The sequence below is a fragment of the Chiloscyllium plagiosum genome, chromosome 12 (genome assembly GCF_004010195.1).
Source record: "Chiloscyllium plagiosum isolate BGI_BamShark_2017 chromosome 12, ASM401019v2, whole genome shotgun sequence".
In the NCBI taxonomy this organism is placed as follows: domain Eukaryota; kingdom Metazoa; phylum Chordata; class Chondrichthyes; order Orectolobiformes; family Hemiscylliidae; genus Chiloscyllium; species Chiloscyllium plagiosum.
Window position 1 is genome coordinate 3,587,453 of NC_057721.1, and position 19,841 is coordinate 3,607,293.

Genomic DNA, 19,841 nt, shown 5'->3' on the forward strand with positions numbered 1-19,841 from the left:
GAGTGTGGGTGATGTGTGTGTCAGTGGATATGGTGTGTGTGAGTGTGGGTGATGTGTGTGTCAGTGGATATGGTGTGTGTGAGTGTGGGTGATGTGTGTGTCAGTGGATATGGTGTGTGTGAGTGTGGGTGATGTGTGTGTCAGTGGATATGGTGTGTGTGAGTGTGGGTGATGTGTGTGTCAGTGGATATGGCGTGTGAGAGTGTGTGGGTGATGTGTGGGTCAGTGGATATGGCGTATGTGAGTGTGTGGGTGATGTGTGGGTCAGTGGATATGGCGTGTGAGTGTGTGGGTGATGTGTGGGTCAGTGGATATGGCGTGTGAGAGTGCTGTTTAGTAATGCTGCAAGTCTTGAAGAGAAGCCAGTAGTGTGGGCCTGGACTGAAGTCTGGATCCCATTTAAACCATATGCTTCTGGTGAGGAGGCCTGCTGCGTCACAGTATTTGAGACAAAGTGAAAATGCAGCTCTGTGCAATCCACAACACCAGTTCCTTTAGAATATGATCTCCCGATCCACTCTTTCAGAGTGAGGGAAGGCGCCGCAGTCGGAATTTTCCCCCACTTCTTCCCTAAAGTTTGCACAGGAGAAAACTGATGCTCGTGCCAGCGAAGAAATATCTGCTTTCTCGCTTTGTTTTCAGTGTTTGAGCTGAACCTGAGGATTAATGCTGAAATGTACAATGTTTCGTGGCTCCTTTGCAAGGCATCTGGCTACATAGGCTGCTTCGGATAGTTTGCCATTCAACCTCAACTTTTCCTCTTGCATGGATCCGTGACCCAACTTGGACCTGGAATATGTAACAAATCTGCTCTGGATCACAATGCCTTGCTTACAAATTGCGAGACATTCTCAGTAATTAGACTCGGAGGGCAAAGAACTCAGATGCTTGAGAAGCAATGTAATGCTGAGCTGTTTGCGTTCACCGCTGTAAGGTCTCCGAGTGTGACCAGACAGCGATTGTGGCAGTCACGATTAACTCTTTAGATCAAAGGAGTCACAATGAAGCTGCTGTCTGCTGTTTGTCTCCATGTCATCATTCTTTCACTTCTCCATCTTTTGCAGGGTGTTTACGAAGAACATGACGCCAGGCTGGTAGGTGAACTTTGATCGCGACACCAATTCCTGGTCAGATATTTGCCAAACATCCGAGTGTAAAGTGTCTCCTAGTTTGTGCACTGCATGGAAAGCATTCCTGTCAGAATATACAAGGAAGGGCACCCGATTTATATTGGTTGCTGCTTGTGCCCTCTGGGACCTCAGTTTATTTTGCATGTCCCATACGCGAGAATTTATTTTTTTTAAAGTCGCAGAAGGCCTTTCAGTCCCTCAAGCCCGGTCCACTGCTGTTGTCAGTGGATATGGCGTGTGTGAGTGTGGGTGATGAGTGAGTCAGTGGATATGGCGTGTGTGAGTGTGGGTGATGTGTGGGTCAGTGGATATGGCGTGTGTGAGTGTGGGTGATGTGTGGGTCAGTGGATATGGCGTGTGAGAGTGCTGTTTAGTAATGCTGCAAGTCTTGAAGAGAAGCCAGTAGTGTGGGCCTGGACTGAAGTCTGGATCCCATTTAAACCATATGCTTCTGGTGAGGAGGCCTGCTGCGTCACAGTATTTGAGACAAAGTGAAAATGCAGCTCTGTGCAATCCACAACACCAGTTCCTTTAGAATATGATCTCCCGATCCACTCTTTCAGAGTGAGGGAAGGCGCCGCAGTCGGAATTTTCCCCCACTTCTTCCCTAAAGTTTGCACAGGAGAAAACTGATGCTCGTGCCAGCGAAGAAATATCTGCTTTCTCGCTTTGTTTTCAGTGTTTGAGCTGAACCTGAGGATTAATGCTGAAATGTACAATGTTTCGTGGCTCCTTTGCAAGGCATCTGGCTACATAGGCTGCTTCGGATAGTTTGCCATTCAACCTCAACTTTTCCTCTTGCATGGATCCGTGACCCAACTTGGACCTGGAATATGTAACAAATCTGCTCTGGATCACAATGCCTTGCTTACAAATTGCGAGACATTCTCAGTAATTAGACTCGGAGGGCAAAGAACTCAGATGCTTGAGAAGCAATGTAATGCTGAGCTGTTTGCGTTCACCGCTGTAAGGTCTCCGAGTGTGACCAGACAGCGATTGTGGCAGTCACGATTAACTCTTTAGATCAAAGGAGTCACAATGAAGCTGCTGTCTGCTGTTTGTCTCCATGTCATCATTCTTTCACTTCTCCATCTTTTGCAGGGTGTTTACGAAGAACATGACGCCAGGCTGGTAGGTGAACTTTGATCGCGACACCAATTCCTGGTCAGATATTTGCCAAACATCCGAGTGTAAAGTGTCTCCTAGTTTGTGCACTGCATGGAAAGCATTCCTGTCAGAATATACAAGGAAGGGCACCCGATTTATATTGGTTGCTGCTTGTGCCCTCTGGGACCTCAGTTTATTTTGCATGTCCCATACGCGAGAATTTATTTTTTTTAAAGTCGCAGAAGGCCTTTCAGTCCCTCAAGCCCGGTCCACTGCTGTTACCCAGTGCCAACATAAGATGGGATATCCTTCTTTTAATTGTTTTATACTTTTACAGGGTGTGTTGGTCACTAACAAGGTCAGTATTTGTTGCTCACCCCATAGCTGCCCCTGAATGGAGTGCCTGAGGTAATCTCAGTACAGTTAAGAGTCAGCGATAGTGCTGTGGGTCTGGAGTCACATGTAGGCCAGACCTGGTAAAGACAGTGGATTTCCTTCCCTCAAGGACATTAGCGAATGAGATGGATCGATACCACAACTGATAATAGTCTCATGGTCACCTTTACTGAATTGAGCTTACAAATGGCAACTGAATGAATTGAATTTCAATTCTGCTAGCTGTCAAGTTGGGACTTGATCCCATCTCCCTTCAGATCATGGCAGTGAAGGCGGCGTTTGGCATGCTTTCCTTTATTGGTCGGAATATTGTGTACAGGTGTTGGGAGGTCATGTTGCGGCTGTACAGGACTTTGGTTAAGCCACTGTTGGAATATTGTGTGCAATTCTGGTCTCCTTCCTATTGGAAAGATGTTGTGAAACTTGAAAGGGTTCAGAAAAGATTTACAAGGATGTTGCCAGTGTTGGAGGATCTGAGCTATAGGGAGAGGCTGAACAGGGTGGGGCTGTTTTCCCTGGTGTGTCGGAGGCTGAGGGGTGACCTTATAGAAGTTTATAAAATTATGAGGGGCATGGATAGGATAAATAGACAAAGTCTTTTCCCTGGGGTGGGTGAGACCAAAACTAGAGGGCATAGGTTTATGGTGAGAGGGGAAAGATTTAAAAAGGACGTAAGGGGCAACTTTTTCATGCAGAGCATGGTACGTGTATGGAATGTGCTGCCAGGGGATGTGGTGGAGGCTGGTACAATTGCAACATTTAAAATACATTTGGATGGGTATATGGGCCAAGTGCTAGCAGTCAGGACTAGATTAGGTTGGGATATCTGGTCAGCATGGATGAGTCAGACCAAAGGGTCCATTTCCGTGCTGTACATCTCTATGACTCTCTGACATGAGAGCAGATGTTGGCCATTCAGCCCATCCAGTCTATCCTGCCAGTCAATGAGATCATGGATGACCTGATATTCCTCAACTTCCACTTGCCTGCCTTTTCCCCACATAACCCTTGACCCCTTCCTGACTAAAAAAGTCTGTCTCCTCAGCCTTGATTACACTTTTAATGACTTATCCTCAAGGGCCCTTTGTGGAAAAGAATTGCAAAGGTTCAGAAACCTATTGAGAGAAAAAGGTCCTCCTCATCTCTATCTTAGATCGACATCTCCTTATTCTGAGATTGTGCCCTCTAGTCTTAGACTGTCTCACAAGGGGAAACGACTTTCCATATCTACCTCAGCTCCCTAAGAAACTTGTCTGATTCAGTAAGACTGCCTTACAATCTTCTAAACTCCAATCAGTACAGGCTCGGCCTGTTCAATCTCTCCTCAACAGACAGTTTCTCCATATCCAGGATCAACTGTGTGATCCGTTTCTGGACTGCCTCCAATGTCAACGTATCTTCCCTTCAATCAGGGGAACAAAACCGTACATGGCATTCCAGCTTTGGTCTAACTAGTGGCTTTTCTAACAGGCATGATTCCTCCTTTGTCAAGCTAATGCTGACTTTGCTTCATCGTATTTATTCCCAAACACTCTGCCCGCACATCGTTTTTGTAATAGATTCTAACGTTTTCCCAATGGCAGCTGTTACACTACCTGGCCTTTTGTTACCTTTTTGTTTGAAATCGCCCTCCCTTTTTAGAATCGATTCGATTCGATTCCCTACAGTGTGGAAACAGGCCCTTCGGCCCAGCAAGTCCACACTGACCCTCTGAAGAGTAACCCACCCAGATCCACTCCCCTACCCAATATTCACCCCGACACTATGGGGTAATTTAGCACAGCCAATTCACCTGACCTGCACATCTTTGAACTGTGGGAGGAAACCGGAGCACCCGGAGGAAACCCAAGCAGACACGGGGAGAATGTGCAAACTCCACACAGACAGTCGCCCGAGGCTGGAATCGAACCCGGGTCTCTGGCGCTGTGAGACAGCAGTCCTAACCACTGAGCCACCGTACCACCCAAAATAGGAGCAATCTTCCAATCCTCTGTGACTTTCCCCAAATCTGAAGATCCCTGAAAGACTTTAGGGGTGGCACGGTGGCTCAGTGGTTAGCACTGCTGCCTCACAGCACCAGGGTCCCAGGTTCGATTCCAGCCCTCGGGCGACTGTCTGTGTGGAGGTTGCACATTCTCCCCGTGATTGTGTGGGTTTCCTCCAGAGATGTGCAGGGCAGGTGAATTGGCCATGCTAGATTGCCCATAGTGTCAGAAGGAGATGGGTCTGGGTGGGTTACTTGTTGGTTTGGGCTGAAGGGCCTGTTTCCACACTGTAGGGAATCTAATCTAAAAAAAAACTACCAAATGCATCCATTTTCTCTGTTGCTACCTCCTTTAATGTCCTAGAACTCAGGTCCAGGGGGCCTGATCTTTTACCCATTAGCTTCCCTAGTAATGTTTCTCCAGTGGTTATTGTACTGATGTCTTCTCTTTTCAGCCGTCGATTATTTAGTAATTTTGGAACGCTTCCATTGTGAAGACTGATGCAAAGTATTTAGTTAACTTCTCTGCCACTTCCTGGGTCCCCATTATTATTTCCCAAATCTCCTTTGCTCAGGTAAAAAACAATGACTGCAGATGCTGGAAACCAGAGTCTAGATTAGAGTGGTGCTGGAAGAGCACAGCAGTTCAGGCAGCATCCGAAGAGCAGTGAAATCGACGTTTCGAGCAAAAGCCCTTCGTCAGGAATACAGGCAGAGAGCCTGAAGGGTGGAGAGATAAGCTAGAGGAGGGTGGGGGTGGGGAGAAACTCTGTGGACTTTGCACATTCACCTCATGTCTATGTGGGTTTCCTCTGGGTGCTCCAGTTTTCTCCCACAGTCCAGAGATGTGCAGTTTGGGTGGATTGGCAATGCTAAACTACTCATAATGCCCAGAGATGTGTCTGTTAGGTGGATTAGCCATGGGATATGGAGGGATAGGGTCGGTAAAAACAAGTAAAAACAAGGACTGCAGATGCTGGAAACCAGAGTCTAGATTAGAGTGGTGCTGGAAAAGCACAGCAGTTCAGGCAGCATCCGAGGAGCAGGAAAATCGGCATTTCAGGCTAAAGCCCTTCATCAGAAATAGAAGCAGAGTGCCTGCAGGGTGGAGAGATAAAGGAGAGGAGGGTGGGGTTGAGAAGAAAGTAGCATAGAGTACAATAGGTGAGTGGGGGAGGGGCTGAAGGTGATAGGTCAGGAAGGAGAGGGTGGAGTGGATAGGTGGAAAAGAAGATAGGCAGGTCGGACAAGCCTTGGGGATGAGTTGGTTATGGAGGCAGGCACTGAGGAAGCAAATGTGGCTATAGTAGCAAGTCCGTTTCAGGACATTGTTGAACAGCTTCAGGGCAGAGGAGATGACCTGGGAGTTGTAGTGGGAGAGGGACTGGGCCTATATTCACCTTGGCCTCTCCTTTCCCTTTTTATATATTTAAAGAAGGTCTTACAGTCTAATTTGGTTGACTTTCTAGTTTAGCCTTAAAGATCTTTGTAACCCGTTTTAATTTTTCTTTGGTGTTACTTGGTTAGTTTTAAAAACAGTTCTGGTCTCCTCTCCTAATAGACCTCAGATTTGCTGGTCAGTAAGAGAACAACTGTATCACCGGCCCCCTCTAGTGGTGTCAATCTCTCACTTCAGAAGGTTGAGCTGAAAGACTTCTCTAAGACACTACAACACAACCCGAGCATCGCGTGTAAGAGGTACAAACTAGAGAGTCCTTTCAGAGTCATAGGGTCATACAGCACAGAAACAGAGCCTTCGGTCCAGATGACCAGACATCCCAATCTGGCCTTGTCCCATTTGCCAGCACTTGGCCCGTATCCCTCCAAACCCTTCCTATACATATACCCAACCAGATGTCTTTTAAATGTTGTAATTGTACCAGCCTCCATCACTTCCTCTGGCAGCTCATTCCATACACGTACCACCCTCTGCGTGAAAAAGTTGCCTCTTAGGTCCCCTTTCCCTCTGGCTAATGCACCTAACACTGTGGACAATTTAGCACGGCCAATTCATCTGGCCTGCACATCTTTGGACTGTGGGGGGAAACCAGAGCACCCGGAGGGAACCCTTTGCTGCCAATCAGCAGCTGGCAGTTTTGTCTCTTAAATAAGGAAGCTGAAGAAATCAAGGCCCGACACATAGCAACGTGGGAACAGCAGGAGGCCATTCAGCCCCTCGAGCTTGTCCTGCCATTCAATGAGATCTTGGCTGATCTGTGGCCTAACTCCATACACCTGCCTTTGGTACATCTCCCTTAATAACATCGCTTAACGAAATTTTATCCATCGCAGCTTTAAACTTAACAACTGACCCAGCATCCACTGCCATTTGTGGAAGAGCGTTCCAGACATCTACCAGGCTTTGTGTTGTCAAAGTGCTTCCTAACATCGCTCCTGAATAGTCTGGCCCTAATTCGATCAGATTCCTGGAAATTCCTACAATGCGCTCAGATTCCAGACTTGAGCACTAAATCCAGGCTGCTTGGGTTACTGCAGTACCAAGGGAGTGCCAGTCTGACAGAGGTGCCACCTTTCAGAAGGGATGTCGAACCACTTGGGTGGGCACAGCACAGTTTGGAGAATGGCAGGAGAGTTCTCTTGCTGCCCTGACACTTATCCCTGAACCAATACCACTTGGTCATTGCTGTTTGTACATGCACTCTGTTTGCAAAGTTGGCTGCTCCATTTCTGTACTTTACAACAGCGACCTGTATTTCAAACGTAGTTCGCTGGCTCTGAAGTGTTTTAGAGGTGGCGAAAGGCGATACAGAAATGCAAGCGCTGTCATTTGTTGATTCCCAGTGTGTTTAGTCCTCTAGGAGAAAGTGAGGACTGCAGATGCTGGAGATCTGTTGCTGGAAAAGCACAGCAGGTCAGGCAGCATCCAGGGAACAGGAGAATCGACGTTTTCGGGCATAAGCCCTTCTTCAGGAATGAGAAAAGTGTGTCCAGCAGGCTAAGATAAAAGGTAGGGAGGAGGGCGGAAGATGAGGCGCTCTTCCTCCAACCGTCGTGTTGCTATGTTCTGTCGATGGAGGAGTCCAAGGACCTGCATGTCCTTGGTGGAGTGGGAGGGGGAGTTGAAGTGTTGAGCCACGGGGTGGTTGGGTTGGTTGGTCCGGGTGTCCCAGAGGTGTTCTCTGAAACGTTCTGTTTAGTCCTCTGCCAATTCCTTCTCCTTTGTCAGACCTGTCCTTTGACACTATCTGATCTGACATCGAACGCAAGGCCGTGAATGGGCAGACATGAATTCCTGGTGCGTCCCTACTCCAGTCTGCAGCTGCTCTTATTCCCACATCCTGGAACCTGCATCCTTACCTCCTCCTGTGAGCTCAACCAATTCAACTTAACGCTGCCCTCAACCAAGTCACATCCCAGCATCTCCTGCACTGAGGCGACTTGCACTATTTTGGACGTGCATCGGCTCATCTGTTACTGGAACACTTGCCCATTGCCTCTGCTACCTCTAGACATGACTCTTCCATGGAAGCCCTCTTTTCCAGACCTCGCTGGCCTGTTCTCTGACCTGTAGCAAGTCCGCTACGCCTGCCAATCCACTATACCTTGGCTCCTGCCTGCGAATCATCTCAAGTTTAAAATTCTCGTCCTTGTTTGCAAACCCCATTGTCCGTGACCCTGCCTCCTTCCAATCTCTGAAATCCCCCTCCAAACCCACAGCCCTCTGAGATATTGCCACTTATCCAACTCTTGATTATCCCCAATTTTAATCAGCATTGAGTATCGGAGTTGGGAGGGCGTGTTGCATCTGGACAGCACATTGGTTGAACCACTTTTAGAAAACTGCGTAGAGTTCTTGCCTCCCTCTTACAGGAAGGATGTTGTTAAACTAGAAAAGGTACAGAAAAGATTTACGAGGATGATACCAGGACTGGAGGGTTTGAGTCACAGGAAGAGGCTGAATCGGCTGGGACATTTTTCCCTGGAGCATCACGGGCTGAGGGGTGACCTTACAGTGGGTTATATAACCATGAGGGGCATCGATAAAGTCAATAGCAAAGGTCTCTTCCCCAGAGTAGGGTAGTCCAAACACTAGAGGGCATAGGTTTAAGATGAGAGGGAAAAGACTTAAAAGGGACCGAAGGGGTGAAGAAATGATTCATTGTCACTTGTATCTTGGGACAAGTGCTGTGTTGCCACAGACCAGTGCCATTTTGTGGTACAAAAGAATAAAAAGAAAGTAGTTAAATAGAGTTTAAATGGGATGGTGAGTGTATGGAATGAGCTGCCAGAGGAAGTGGTAGAGGCTGGAGCAATTACACCATTTAAAATACATTTGGACAGGTACATGGATAGACAAGATTTAGAGGGATATAGGCCAACCACAAACAAATGGGACTGGTTCACTTTAGGAAACCTAGTAACACGGACTAGTTGGGCCGAAGGGCCTGTCTCCATGCTGTATGACTCTGTGAGTATTAGCTGCTGAGGCTCTAAGCTCTGGTATTCCCTGACTGAACCACGCCGCCTCTCCGTCTCATTGGCATCCTGTAAGACACTCCATCTCTTTGAGGATGTTTCTGGTCATCTCAGCTGACATTGCCTTGTGTGACACACTGTGCAACTTTATTGTCTCTATTAGTTATTCACAGAATGTGGGTGTCACTGGCCGGGCCCAGCGTTAATTGCCCGTCTCTAGTTGGCCTGGAGAAGGTGGTGGTGAGCTGCCTTCTTGAACCGCTGTGGACCTTGGTGGGGATGTAGAGACATCTACAATGCTGTTAGAGAAGTGTTTGCTGGAATTTGACCCAGCGACACTGAAGGAGCAGCGATACATTTCCAAGTCTGGATGGTGAGTGACTTGAAGGGGATCTTGAAGATGGAGGTGTTGCCATGTATCTGCTGCCCATGTCCTTCCAGTTGGAAGTGGTTGTAGGTTTGGAAGGTGATGTTGAAGGAGCCTTCCAAAATCACATAATTGCTCTTGGCATCTTTGTCCATATGTCAAAGGCCAGGCACAAACCATGGCGTGTTGGTCCCATGACTCTGCTTTATCTATTCTGCAACATTTAATACATTCTAAGGAAACAATAGATCGGATTTGTCCCAGCCTGTGAGAGTTTGAATCTTTGTTCGGGATGAGAGGCTGGTTGAGATGCTCTCAATGATGGGACTACAAATGCTGGAGGTGTAACTCCACATACCACGGTCCTTCATGAGAATCTTTCAGAGATAACAGAGTGAAGACTTCTCCAGGTCTTTGGAGAGTTGGGGATTTTGCCTCCTCTATCACCCCACTGCAATACCTGGATATTTCATCCGGGGATCTGACTTAACTTTCATTTTTCTCTTGTGCATTTGACTCTAGTCCTTGAACTTCGCAGAAAAATGCACTCGCTTTAAAGACAGACTGGATACCAGTAACTGACAAGGAATGCCTCAGCTGCTGCGCTTTTCCAGCAACACACTCTCAACTCTGATCTCAGGAATTGGCAGACCTCACTGTCTCCAAGGAAGAAACTGAGCCCACCTTGATAAAATGAAAAAGTGAATCTGCTTCCGAAGCACGGACTCGGCTTCCAGATCACACAAGTGTGTGCCTAAGTAAATCAATACAACAAAACATGCTGTGTTATAAAGCTCTTGGGGTTAAATTGATGTGGTTATTGTGAATCCAGCATGATCTGGAATGTGTGTCTGCAAACTCTAATCAATGAGTGCCCTCTGCTGTCTGAGGGAAGAATTACAACAACGAATTTCCTTAATTCCAAAGTGTGTGACTGTTCCAGCTCAGAGTGGTGAGGGAAGCTCATACCAGCCTTCCTAAATGGTAAACACTCCTGGGGAACAAACAGCCAGCTACTGCCCACATGATTTAAAGTCAGCATAATCCTGGACACTGGCAGCGACAGTCTCATCTTCCCTTCATCCCTAAGATTTAGACTTTGTACAGCTCTTGTACTTCATGCCCCTATTAATAAAGCCGAGAATACAATATGTGTATTGTATTATTAATGGTGGCTCAGTGGTTAACACTGCTGCCTCACAGTACCAGGGATTTGAGTTCAGTTCCACCCTCGGGTGGACTGTGTGGAGTTTGCACATTGAATTGAATTGAATTTATTGTCATGTGTACCGAGGCAGAGTGAAAAGCTTTGTCTTGTGAGCAATACAGGCAGATCACAGAGTTACGTCGCTTAGATAAGTAAATAATAGGTAAACAGTGGCAAAAACCAAAACACAGGTACAGGCGAATGTTAAGACTCTGTGAGCCCTACAACAGTAGGGTAGAAACTGTTGTGAAACCGGCTGGTGTGTGTGTTCAGGCTTCTGTACCTTCTCCCCTTGGTCGAGGTTGTAGAAAAACATTGCCAGGGTGGGATGGATCTTTGAGAATGCTGGCGGCCTTTCCTTGACAGCGGGCCTGGTAAATGGATTCTGTAGATGGGAGGTTGGCCTTTGTGATTGTCTGGGCTGAGTTCACCACTCTCTGTAACCGTCTCTGATCTTGGATGGTACAGTTGCCATACCAGTAGTTGAACAGCCCGACATTCTCCATGTGTCTGCGTGGGTTTCCTCCGGGTGCTCCAGTTTCCTCCCACAGTCCAAAGATGTGCAGGTCAGGGTGGATTGGCCATGATTCGTCGCCCCATTGTGCCCAGGGATGTGCAGGCTATGTGGGTTAGCCATGGGAAATGCAGGGTTACAGGGATAGGACGGGATACTTGATGGGCTGAATGGCCTGCTTCCACACTGTCAGGATTCTATGAACTGCTGTCCTGCAGCTGTCCTGCCATCTTCAACGCTCTGTGCACATAAACACACAGGTCTCTCTGCTCTTCATGTTTTCCCAACCAAAGTGCATCAGCTCACACTTCTCTCTGCTGAACCTCACCCATCACCCGTCCACCCACGCCACCAACCTGTTAGTATTCTTTTGGAGTTCCAAAGTGTCTTCCTCACTGTGTGCAAGCTCCATGTCATCTGCAAACTTTAAAACTGCTTCCTGCGCACCAAGGTCCCGATCATTAATATATAACAGAAAGAGCGGGGTTCCAAACACCGAGCCTGGGGACACTGCATGGCAAACCTACCTCCAGCCCCAAACAATATCCATTGACCATGCCTCTGTGTTTTTTTGCCTTTCAGAAGCAGAAGAGGGCAAGTTTAGAACAGCAGATCAGAGCTGCTTCCAATGTGAGGGAATTGCTGTCAATTATTAATTCCTCGGACTGGAAGCGGTGGAAATGCCACCAAAAATTAAAGTACCTGGCGGGATTTGACACGCGATCACGATCGACCAGGTTCGCTTCTCTGTACTACGACGCAGACACACTCAAATGTAAGACCCCTTCTTTCCCAAGCCGCGTTCCCTTCCTTTCTCTTTTACCCGCTGACCCGGGGAATCGAACTCACTCTCTGTTTTCCGTGCAGCCATCGATGAAGAATGGCAGAGGACTCAGTGCGTCCCCAGGGAATCCTGTGTTGATGTTGCTAAGGAACTTGGACGAAGCACCAATACATTCTTCAAGCCCCCGTGTGTGTCGGTGTATCGGTGTGGGGGCTGCTGCAATGAAGAGAGCCTGGTTTGCAAGAACATCAGCACATCCTACATCCACAAAGAGGTGGTTGCCATATCTCTGGCCTTTTCTACACCGTTTACAGTGGTTGCTTTATGGTCCTAAGTCTTTACTTACTCTAGATACTGGTTGGCTGTTTTGAGAGCACAGAATACGTGCTAATCTTCAAAAGCTTCCAATTCGAGATTTCATTGTACCTTCTCTTTGATGACAGCTTACAGCAATGCCTCTGTGTTTTACTGGTTAGTTTCAGGAGTGGTATTGTAATTGAGCTTTGGCAAACATCAGCTCTTTTCTCTCCTTCCAGATGCTGCCAGACCTGCTGAGATTTTCCAGCATTTTCTCTTTTGGTTTCAGATTCCAGCATCCGCAGTAGTTTGCTTTTATCGTGGTATTGTAATTGTTCTCCTGAGAGCATCAGACTGGGTGTCCAGCCCGCAGAGCTGCCTGCCACCCATCACAATCCACTTCCCCTTCCATTTATCCATAATAGGTCTGATACAGTCATAGAGTCATAGAGATGTACAGCACAGAAACAGACCTGTCAGTCCACCTTGTCTATGCCAACCAGATATCTTAACCTAATCTCGCCCCATTTACCAGCATTTGGCCTGTTTCCCTCTAAACCCTTCCAGAAGCCTCTTAAATGTTGCAATTGTACCAGCCTCCACCACTTCCTCTGGCAAGCTCATTCCATACACACAGCACCCTCTGTGTGAAAATTTGTCCCTTAGGCCTCTGTTAAATCTTTCCCCTCTCACCTTAAACCTGTGCCCTCTTGTTTTGGTCTCCCCTATCCTGGGAAAAAGACATTGGCTATTCACCCTATCCATGCCCCTCATGATTTTATAAACCTCTGCCAGGTCACCCCTCAGCCTCCCATGCTCCAGTGAAAAATGGCCTAGCCTGTTCAGCGTCTCCTTATAAGTCAAACCCTCCAGTCCCAGAAACACCATTGTAAATGTTTTCTGCACCCCTTCAAGTTTAACATCAACTTTCCTTTGGCAGGGAAGCCAGAATTGTATGCAGTTTTCCAAATGTGGTCTCAGCATTGTCCCACACAGCCACAACATGACATCCCAACTCCTGTACTCAATGTTATGACTAATGAAGGCAAATGTGCCAAACACCTTCTTCACCACCCTGTCTACCTGTGACGCCACTTTCAAAGAAGTACGCATCTGCATGATGAATGCTGGGGCCTTAAGGAATTGTAGAGAAACAGAGGGATCTTGGAGTTCAGGTTGACAATTCTGTGAAAGTGGAGTCCCAGGTAGACAGGCCAGTGAGGAAGGCTTTTGGCACACTGGCCTTCATCAGTCAGGGCATTGAGACACAATGTTAGGTGTAGATAGTGTAGATGATAGTATAAAATTAAAAGGGCATTGAATATAGAAGTTGGGAAGTTATGTTGCAGGACATTGGTGAGGCTGCACTTGGTGTATTGTGTTCAGTCTTTGTCACTTTGCTATAGGAAGGATGTTATTAAACTGGAAAGAGTGCAGAAGAAATTTACAAGGATGTAGCCAGGACTCAACAATCTGAGTTACAGGCAGAGGTTGGGCAAGCTAGGACTTTTTTCTTAAGAGTGTCAGAGACTGACGGGGTATCTTATAGAGGTGTATAAGATCATGGGAGGCATGGATAGGGTGAATACACTCAGTTTTTTTCCCAGGATTGGGGAATCGAGGACTGGAGGGCATCAGTTTAAGGTGAGAGGGGAAAGAACAAAAGGGAACCTGAGGGGTAACTTTTTTAGACAGAGGGGGTTAGCATGTGAAATGAGCTGCCAGTGGAAGTGGTTGAGACAGGTATATTAACAATATTTAAAAGGCATTTGGACAAATACATGAATAGGGAAGACTTAGAAGAATATATGCCAAGTGCAGGGACATGGGGTTAGCGTGGATGGGCCTTTTGGTCAGCATGGACCAGTCTGGGTCAAAGGGCCTGTCTCCATACTGTAGGACTCCATGACTGTATGCACCCCCAGGTCTCCTTACGCAGAAATTATCTCCACTACTATTAAACGTAGAAGTCCTGCCCTAGTTTGCCTCAACAAAATGCAACACCTCACATTTATTTAAATTAAGGCAGCTTATGTAAGGTGGAGGAAGTAAGGATCTAGCACAGCTTTAGAGGATCACAGGCTTGCTAGAAAGGAGCTCAGAATTGGACTGAGGAAAGCCAGTTTGGGGCATGATAAAGGCTTGGCAGGAAGGATTATAGAGAACCCAAAGACAGTTTACTCATACATGAGGAATAAGAGAATGATCAGGGAGAAGGTAGGGAACTTGTGCATTGAGTCTGAGCAGATAGGGGAAGCCCTAAACGAGTTTTTTGCTTTGGTTTTCACTAAGGAAAGGGACCTTGTTGTGAATGAGAACTTCCAGGAGCTGGGAAATAGGCTTGAATAGATCATGATTCATGAAGTTGATGTGCTGGAAACTTTGGCAAACGTTAAGATTGATAAGTCCCCAAGGCCAGACCAGATTTATCCTAGGCTGCTCTGGGAAGGGAGAAAGGAGGTTGCTAAGCTGCTAGTGAGGATCTTTGCCTCCTCACTCTCCACGTGAGTTGTACCGGAGAATTGGAGGGAGGCAAATGTTGTTCCTCTTTTCAAGAAGGGGAATAGAGAAATCCTTGGCAATTACAGACCAGCCAGTCTTACGTCTGTAGTCAGCAAGGTTTCAGAAGAGTTCTGAGGGAAAGAATTTGTGACTATTTGGAAAAGTATAGTGTGATTAAGGACAGTCAGCATGACTTTGTGAGGGGCAGGTCATGCCTCACAAATCCTATTGAGTTCTTTGAGGAGGTGAGGAGATAGGTCCCTGAAGGTCGAGCAGTAGATGTGGTGTATGTGGACTTCAGCAAGGTATTTGACAAGGTTCCCCATGGTCGGCTCATTCATAAAGTCAGGAGGTATGGAATACAGGGAGATTTGGCTATCTGGATACAGAATTGGTTGACTGATAGAAGGCAGAGAGGGTGGTTGTAGATGGAAAGTATTCTGCCTAGAGGTCAGTGTTGAGTGGGGTCCCGCTGGGCTCTATTCTTGGGCCTCTGCTCTTTGTAGTTTTTATAAATGACTTGGATGAGGAGGTTGTGGGGTGGGTTAGTAAATTTGTAGATGACACAAAGGTTGGAGGTGCTGTTGATAGTTTTGAGGGCTATTGCAGGCTGCAGCGCGACATAGACAGGATGCAGAGCTGGGCTGAGAAATGGCAGATGGATTTCAACCTGGATAAATGCAAAGTGATGCATTTTGGAAGGTCGAACTGGAATGCTGAATATAGGATGAAAGACAGGATTCTTGGCAGTGTGGAGGAACACAGGGATCTGGGTGTTCAAGTGCATAGATTCCGCAAAGTTGCCACCCAAATGGATAGGGTTGTTAGTGGGCGGCACGGTGGCACAGTGGTTAGCACTGCTGTCTCACAGCACCAGAGACTCGGTTCAATTCCCGCCTCAGGCGACTGACTGTGTGGAGTTTGCACGTTCTCCCCATGTCTGCGTGGGTTTCCTCCGGGTGCTCCGGTTTCCTCCCACCATCCAAAGATGTGCAGGGTCAGGTGAATTGGCCATACTAAATTGTCTGTAGTGTTAGGTAAGGGGTAAATGTAGGGGTATGGGTGGGTTTCGCTTTGGCGGGTCGGTGTGGACTTGTTGGGCCGAAGGGCCTGTTTCCACACTGTAATCTAATCTAATCTAATCTAATCTAATTCGGGGATCGTGTTTAAGAGCCGCGAGGTTTCGCTGCAGCTCTACAAGACCCTAGTGAGACCACACTTGGAATATTGTGTCCAGTTCTGGTCACTATATTATAGGAAAGATGCGGAGACTTTGGAGAGGGTGTAAAGAAAGTTTACCAGGATGCTGCCTGGACTAGAGGGCTTGTCTTATGAAGAGAGGTTGACTAAGCTCAGACTTTTCTCTCTGGAAAGAAGGAGGACGAGAGGCGACCTGATCGCGGTATACAAGATAATGAGAGGCATGGATAGAGTCAATAGCCAGAGACTTTTCCCCAGGGCAGGATTGACTGGCACAAGGGGTCATAGTTTAAAGATATTCGGAGGAAGGTTTGGAGACATCAGAGGTAGGTTCTTTACGCAGAGAGTTGTGAATGCATGGAGTGTGTTGCCAGCTGTGGTGGTGGAAGCAGAGTCATTGGGGTCATTTAAGCGACTGCTGGACATGCACATGGACAGCAGTGAATTGAGGGGAGCGTAGCTTAGGTTATTTAGTTTAGATTAGGAATAATCCTCGGCACAACATCTTCTGGAAGAGAATTCCAGAATTTTGACCCAGTAACACTGGAAGAACAAAAACAGAAATTGCTGGAAAAGCTCAGCAGGTCTGGCAACATTGATTCCCAACAGTGTGGAAATGTGCCATTTGGTCAAACAAATCCACACCAACTCTCCGGAGTAACCCATCCAGACCCATTCCCCTATTCGTCTACATTTATCTCTGACTAATCCACCTAACCTACACATGCCTGACTACTATGGACAATTTAGCGTGACCAATTCACCCCAACCTGCACATCTTTGGACTGTGGGAGTAAATCAGAGCACCCAGAGGAAACCCACACAGACACAGGGGAAGAATGTGCCAACTCCACACAGACTGAGGCTGGAATCGAACCCAGGTCTCTGGCGCTGTAAGGTAGCAGTGTTAACCACTGTGGAAAAAAAATCAGTGTTAACATTTTGGGTCTAGTAATCCTTCCTCAGAACTAATGGTAGCTCGGAAAAAATTGTCTTCTTATACAGAACATAGGGTGGGGAGGAAGGGGTATGGAGTGAATGATAGGTGGAGATAGAGCCCAAAGAAGAGAAAAGTCCAGTTGGACAGACAAACCAGTGGATGACAGTCAGCCTAGGAGAAGGAATAGCTGCATGTTTTTATTGCACAAACGCAGGAACGTAATGCTATGGATCAGGTTAACATGTCCAGATAACTGGGAAACATGTAACCTTCATTTTCCTTATTAACTCGACCTGTGAATAGAAGTTTGAGGATGCGAACAGTGGGTTTGCCTCAGTTGTGGAAGATCTTGAGTCGGTTGAAAGCACTGGGCTATTACATAGGAAATGTGATTGGTTCAGAAGTGTGTGGGATTTACTTAGTGCTGCAGGCAATCAGAACAAAATGGCATTCTCTACCTAACTTAGTAAATGGTACATGTCAAAAGCATCCCATCGTATGTGGAATTTGGATGCCAAAGTAATGGTATGTTTAATGGCCCTCACTCTTATCAATGTGTAAATCATCCAACAATATAGCTCAAGGGACAGGTGCAACAAAAATTGCACTACAACTGCAATGAGCCCAGTGAAGATGGCCACTCCTTCTCAAGCTCTCCATACTTTCCTTTTTTTGGTCAGAGCATTGAGTACAGGAGTTTGGGAGGTCAAGTTGTGGCTGTACAGGACATTGGTTAGGCCATTGTTGGAATATTGTGTGCAATTCTGGTCTCCTTCCTATTGGAAAGATATTGTGAAACTTGAAAGGGTTCAGAAAAGATTTACAAGGATATTGCCAGGGTTGGAGGATCTGAGCTATAGGGAGAGGCTGAACAGGCTGAGGCTGTTTTCCCTGCAGCGTTGGAGGCTGAGGGGTGACCTTATAGAGGTTTATAAAATTATGAGGGGCATGGATAGGATAAATAGACAAAGTCTTTTCCCTGGGGTTGGGGAGTCCAGAACTAGAGGGCATAGGTTTAGGGTGAGAGGGGAAAGATATAAAGGAGATCTAAGGGGCAACTTTTTCACACAGAGGGTGGTTCATGTGTGGAATGAGCTGCCAGAGGAAATAGTGGAGGCTGGTACAATTGCAACTTTTGAGCGGCATTTGGATGGGTATATGAATAGGAACGGTTTGGAGGGATATGGGCCGGGTGCTGGCAGGTGGGACTAGATTGGGATGGGATATCTGGTCGGCATGGACAGGTTGGACCAAAGGGTCTGTTTCCACACTGTACATCTCTATGACTCTAAATGGTTTCATCTGCGCTGTAATTGTATTATAACTGGAAATCAGGAAATAGAAGACTTATGAATGACTTACTTGGCAAGAGGCTTCACAACAGTGGATGAGGATCAAGTGCCAGGATAAATAGGTAGATTAATAGATCAATAGAATTATCCCAAGATAAAGAATAAATTAGAGCAAACCAAAGGGAAGAACGTATCTGATTAAATATCAGTTAAAAAAAACACATGGCAATGGAAAATCTAATCAGACGGAAAATGGATTAAACCTCCAGGATTTATTGTTTCCACCCCTGGGTATTAAAAATAAGAGATGAAACTGATGATGTTTCAGTCATTTTCTGAAGGAATTGACCCTCTGGATTGGAAAACAACCAATGTTAATCCAATATGTAACACGTGCCAGAGAGAGAGAGAAACGAGGAAATGATAGCTCCATTAGTCTCACACGTAGAAACGTTACTCAAACCTGTTTTTTGGGGGTTTGAGTGGTCAAGCATTTGAGGGGATCAAATCAGAAAAACACAGGGTGGATTTACAACAGGTAAGCCATGTCAAACAAACCTAGTTGAGATCTCTTAAATGATAGATAAGGCAGTGGCAATTGATGTCATTTCTATTGTCTTGGCAAACGTAATTCATATGTTTGCACACAAGAAACAACCAATAAAAATGGCAACTTATGGAGTTGGAAGCAAATGTTTGGGACTGGGAGACAGAGATTAAAGATTTTTAAAATATTTAGCCATGGGATGGGGGCATCACTGGCCAGGCCAGCATTTATTACCAATTGACAATTGACCGTGAACTTGGTCAGCCATTTCAGTCACCCATATTGCTGGGGTCTAGAGGAACATATAGACCAAACCAGATAACATTTCCTTCCCTGAAACTGGGCGTTAATTATGATACATGAAGTAAGATGGAACGTACTTCGAATGTAGAAGATTAGGAGGTGATCTAATTGATATGTTGCAGATATTTAAACGTTTTTAGCTAATCTTTCGTTTTTAGTGGATGAGTCTAAAACAAGGAGGTTAAACCTTAACATTAGTATTGAGTCAGGGATGATATCATGAGATGCACAGGAGAGGTCATGTTGTAGTGGTTATGTGGCTGAATTCACAGTCCACAGGCCCAAACTACTGCTCGGGGTACAAGAGTTCAAATCCTACTACGATGGAATTTGAAGTTGATGAATAAACCTGGAATTGAAAGCTAGTTTCAGTAATAGCGCCATTGAGAGAACAAATGATTGTCAGATAAAACCATTGGGTTTGCTATTCTCCTCCGAGGAAGGTAATCTGGGTTATGTCCTCCATAGTCCCAGCAAGACCTACACCAGCCCATTGGCCACTGGGTCATGTGAAGGTTCCAAGTTGTCCTTTAAATGCCTGACCATTTGCCACTTCAAGGAAAATGAAATACCTTTTCTCTCTGGGTATTCCTTTAAAGCAGGAAGATGATACGAAAGTCGGAGGAGTTGTTGACAGTGAGGAAGGATGTGGCAGGTTACAGCAGGATATAGAGAATTTTTTTTTAGATTAGATTACTTACAGTGTGGAAACAGGCCCTTCGGCCCAACAAGTCCACACCGACCCGCTGAAGCGCAACCCACCCAGACCCCTATATTTACCCCTTTAACCTAACACTACGGGCAATTTAGCATGGCCAATTCACCTGACCTGCA

General features: G+C 46.4%; 1 protein-coding gene across 2 annotated transcripts in view; it reads left to right on the top strand.

The window, feature by feature from the left end:
• Positions 1-428: 428 nt before the first annotated feature.
• Positions 429-19,841, top strand: part of vegfd (vascular endothelial growth factor D) — a 33,853-nt gene continuing 14,440 nt past the window's right edge. Inside the window, exons 1-3 of one of the 2 annotated variants that reach the window (XM_043700300.1) lie at positions 429-1,094; positions 11,725-11,917; positions 12,010-12,200. In XM_043700300.1, coding sequence (XP_043556235.1) covers positions 1,002-1,094; positions 11,725-11,917; positions 12,010-12,200 — 477 coding nt within the window. In that variant the 5' untranslated portion in view covers positions 429-1,001. Of the gene's footprint in view, positions 1,095-1,596; positions 2,262-11,724; positions 11,918-12,009; positions 12,201-19,841 lie in introns of those variants that run through there. The other variant, XM_043700299.1, reaches the window with a different exon arrangement.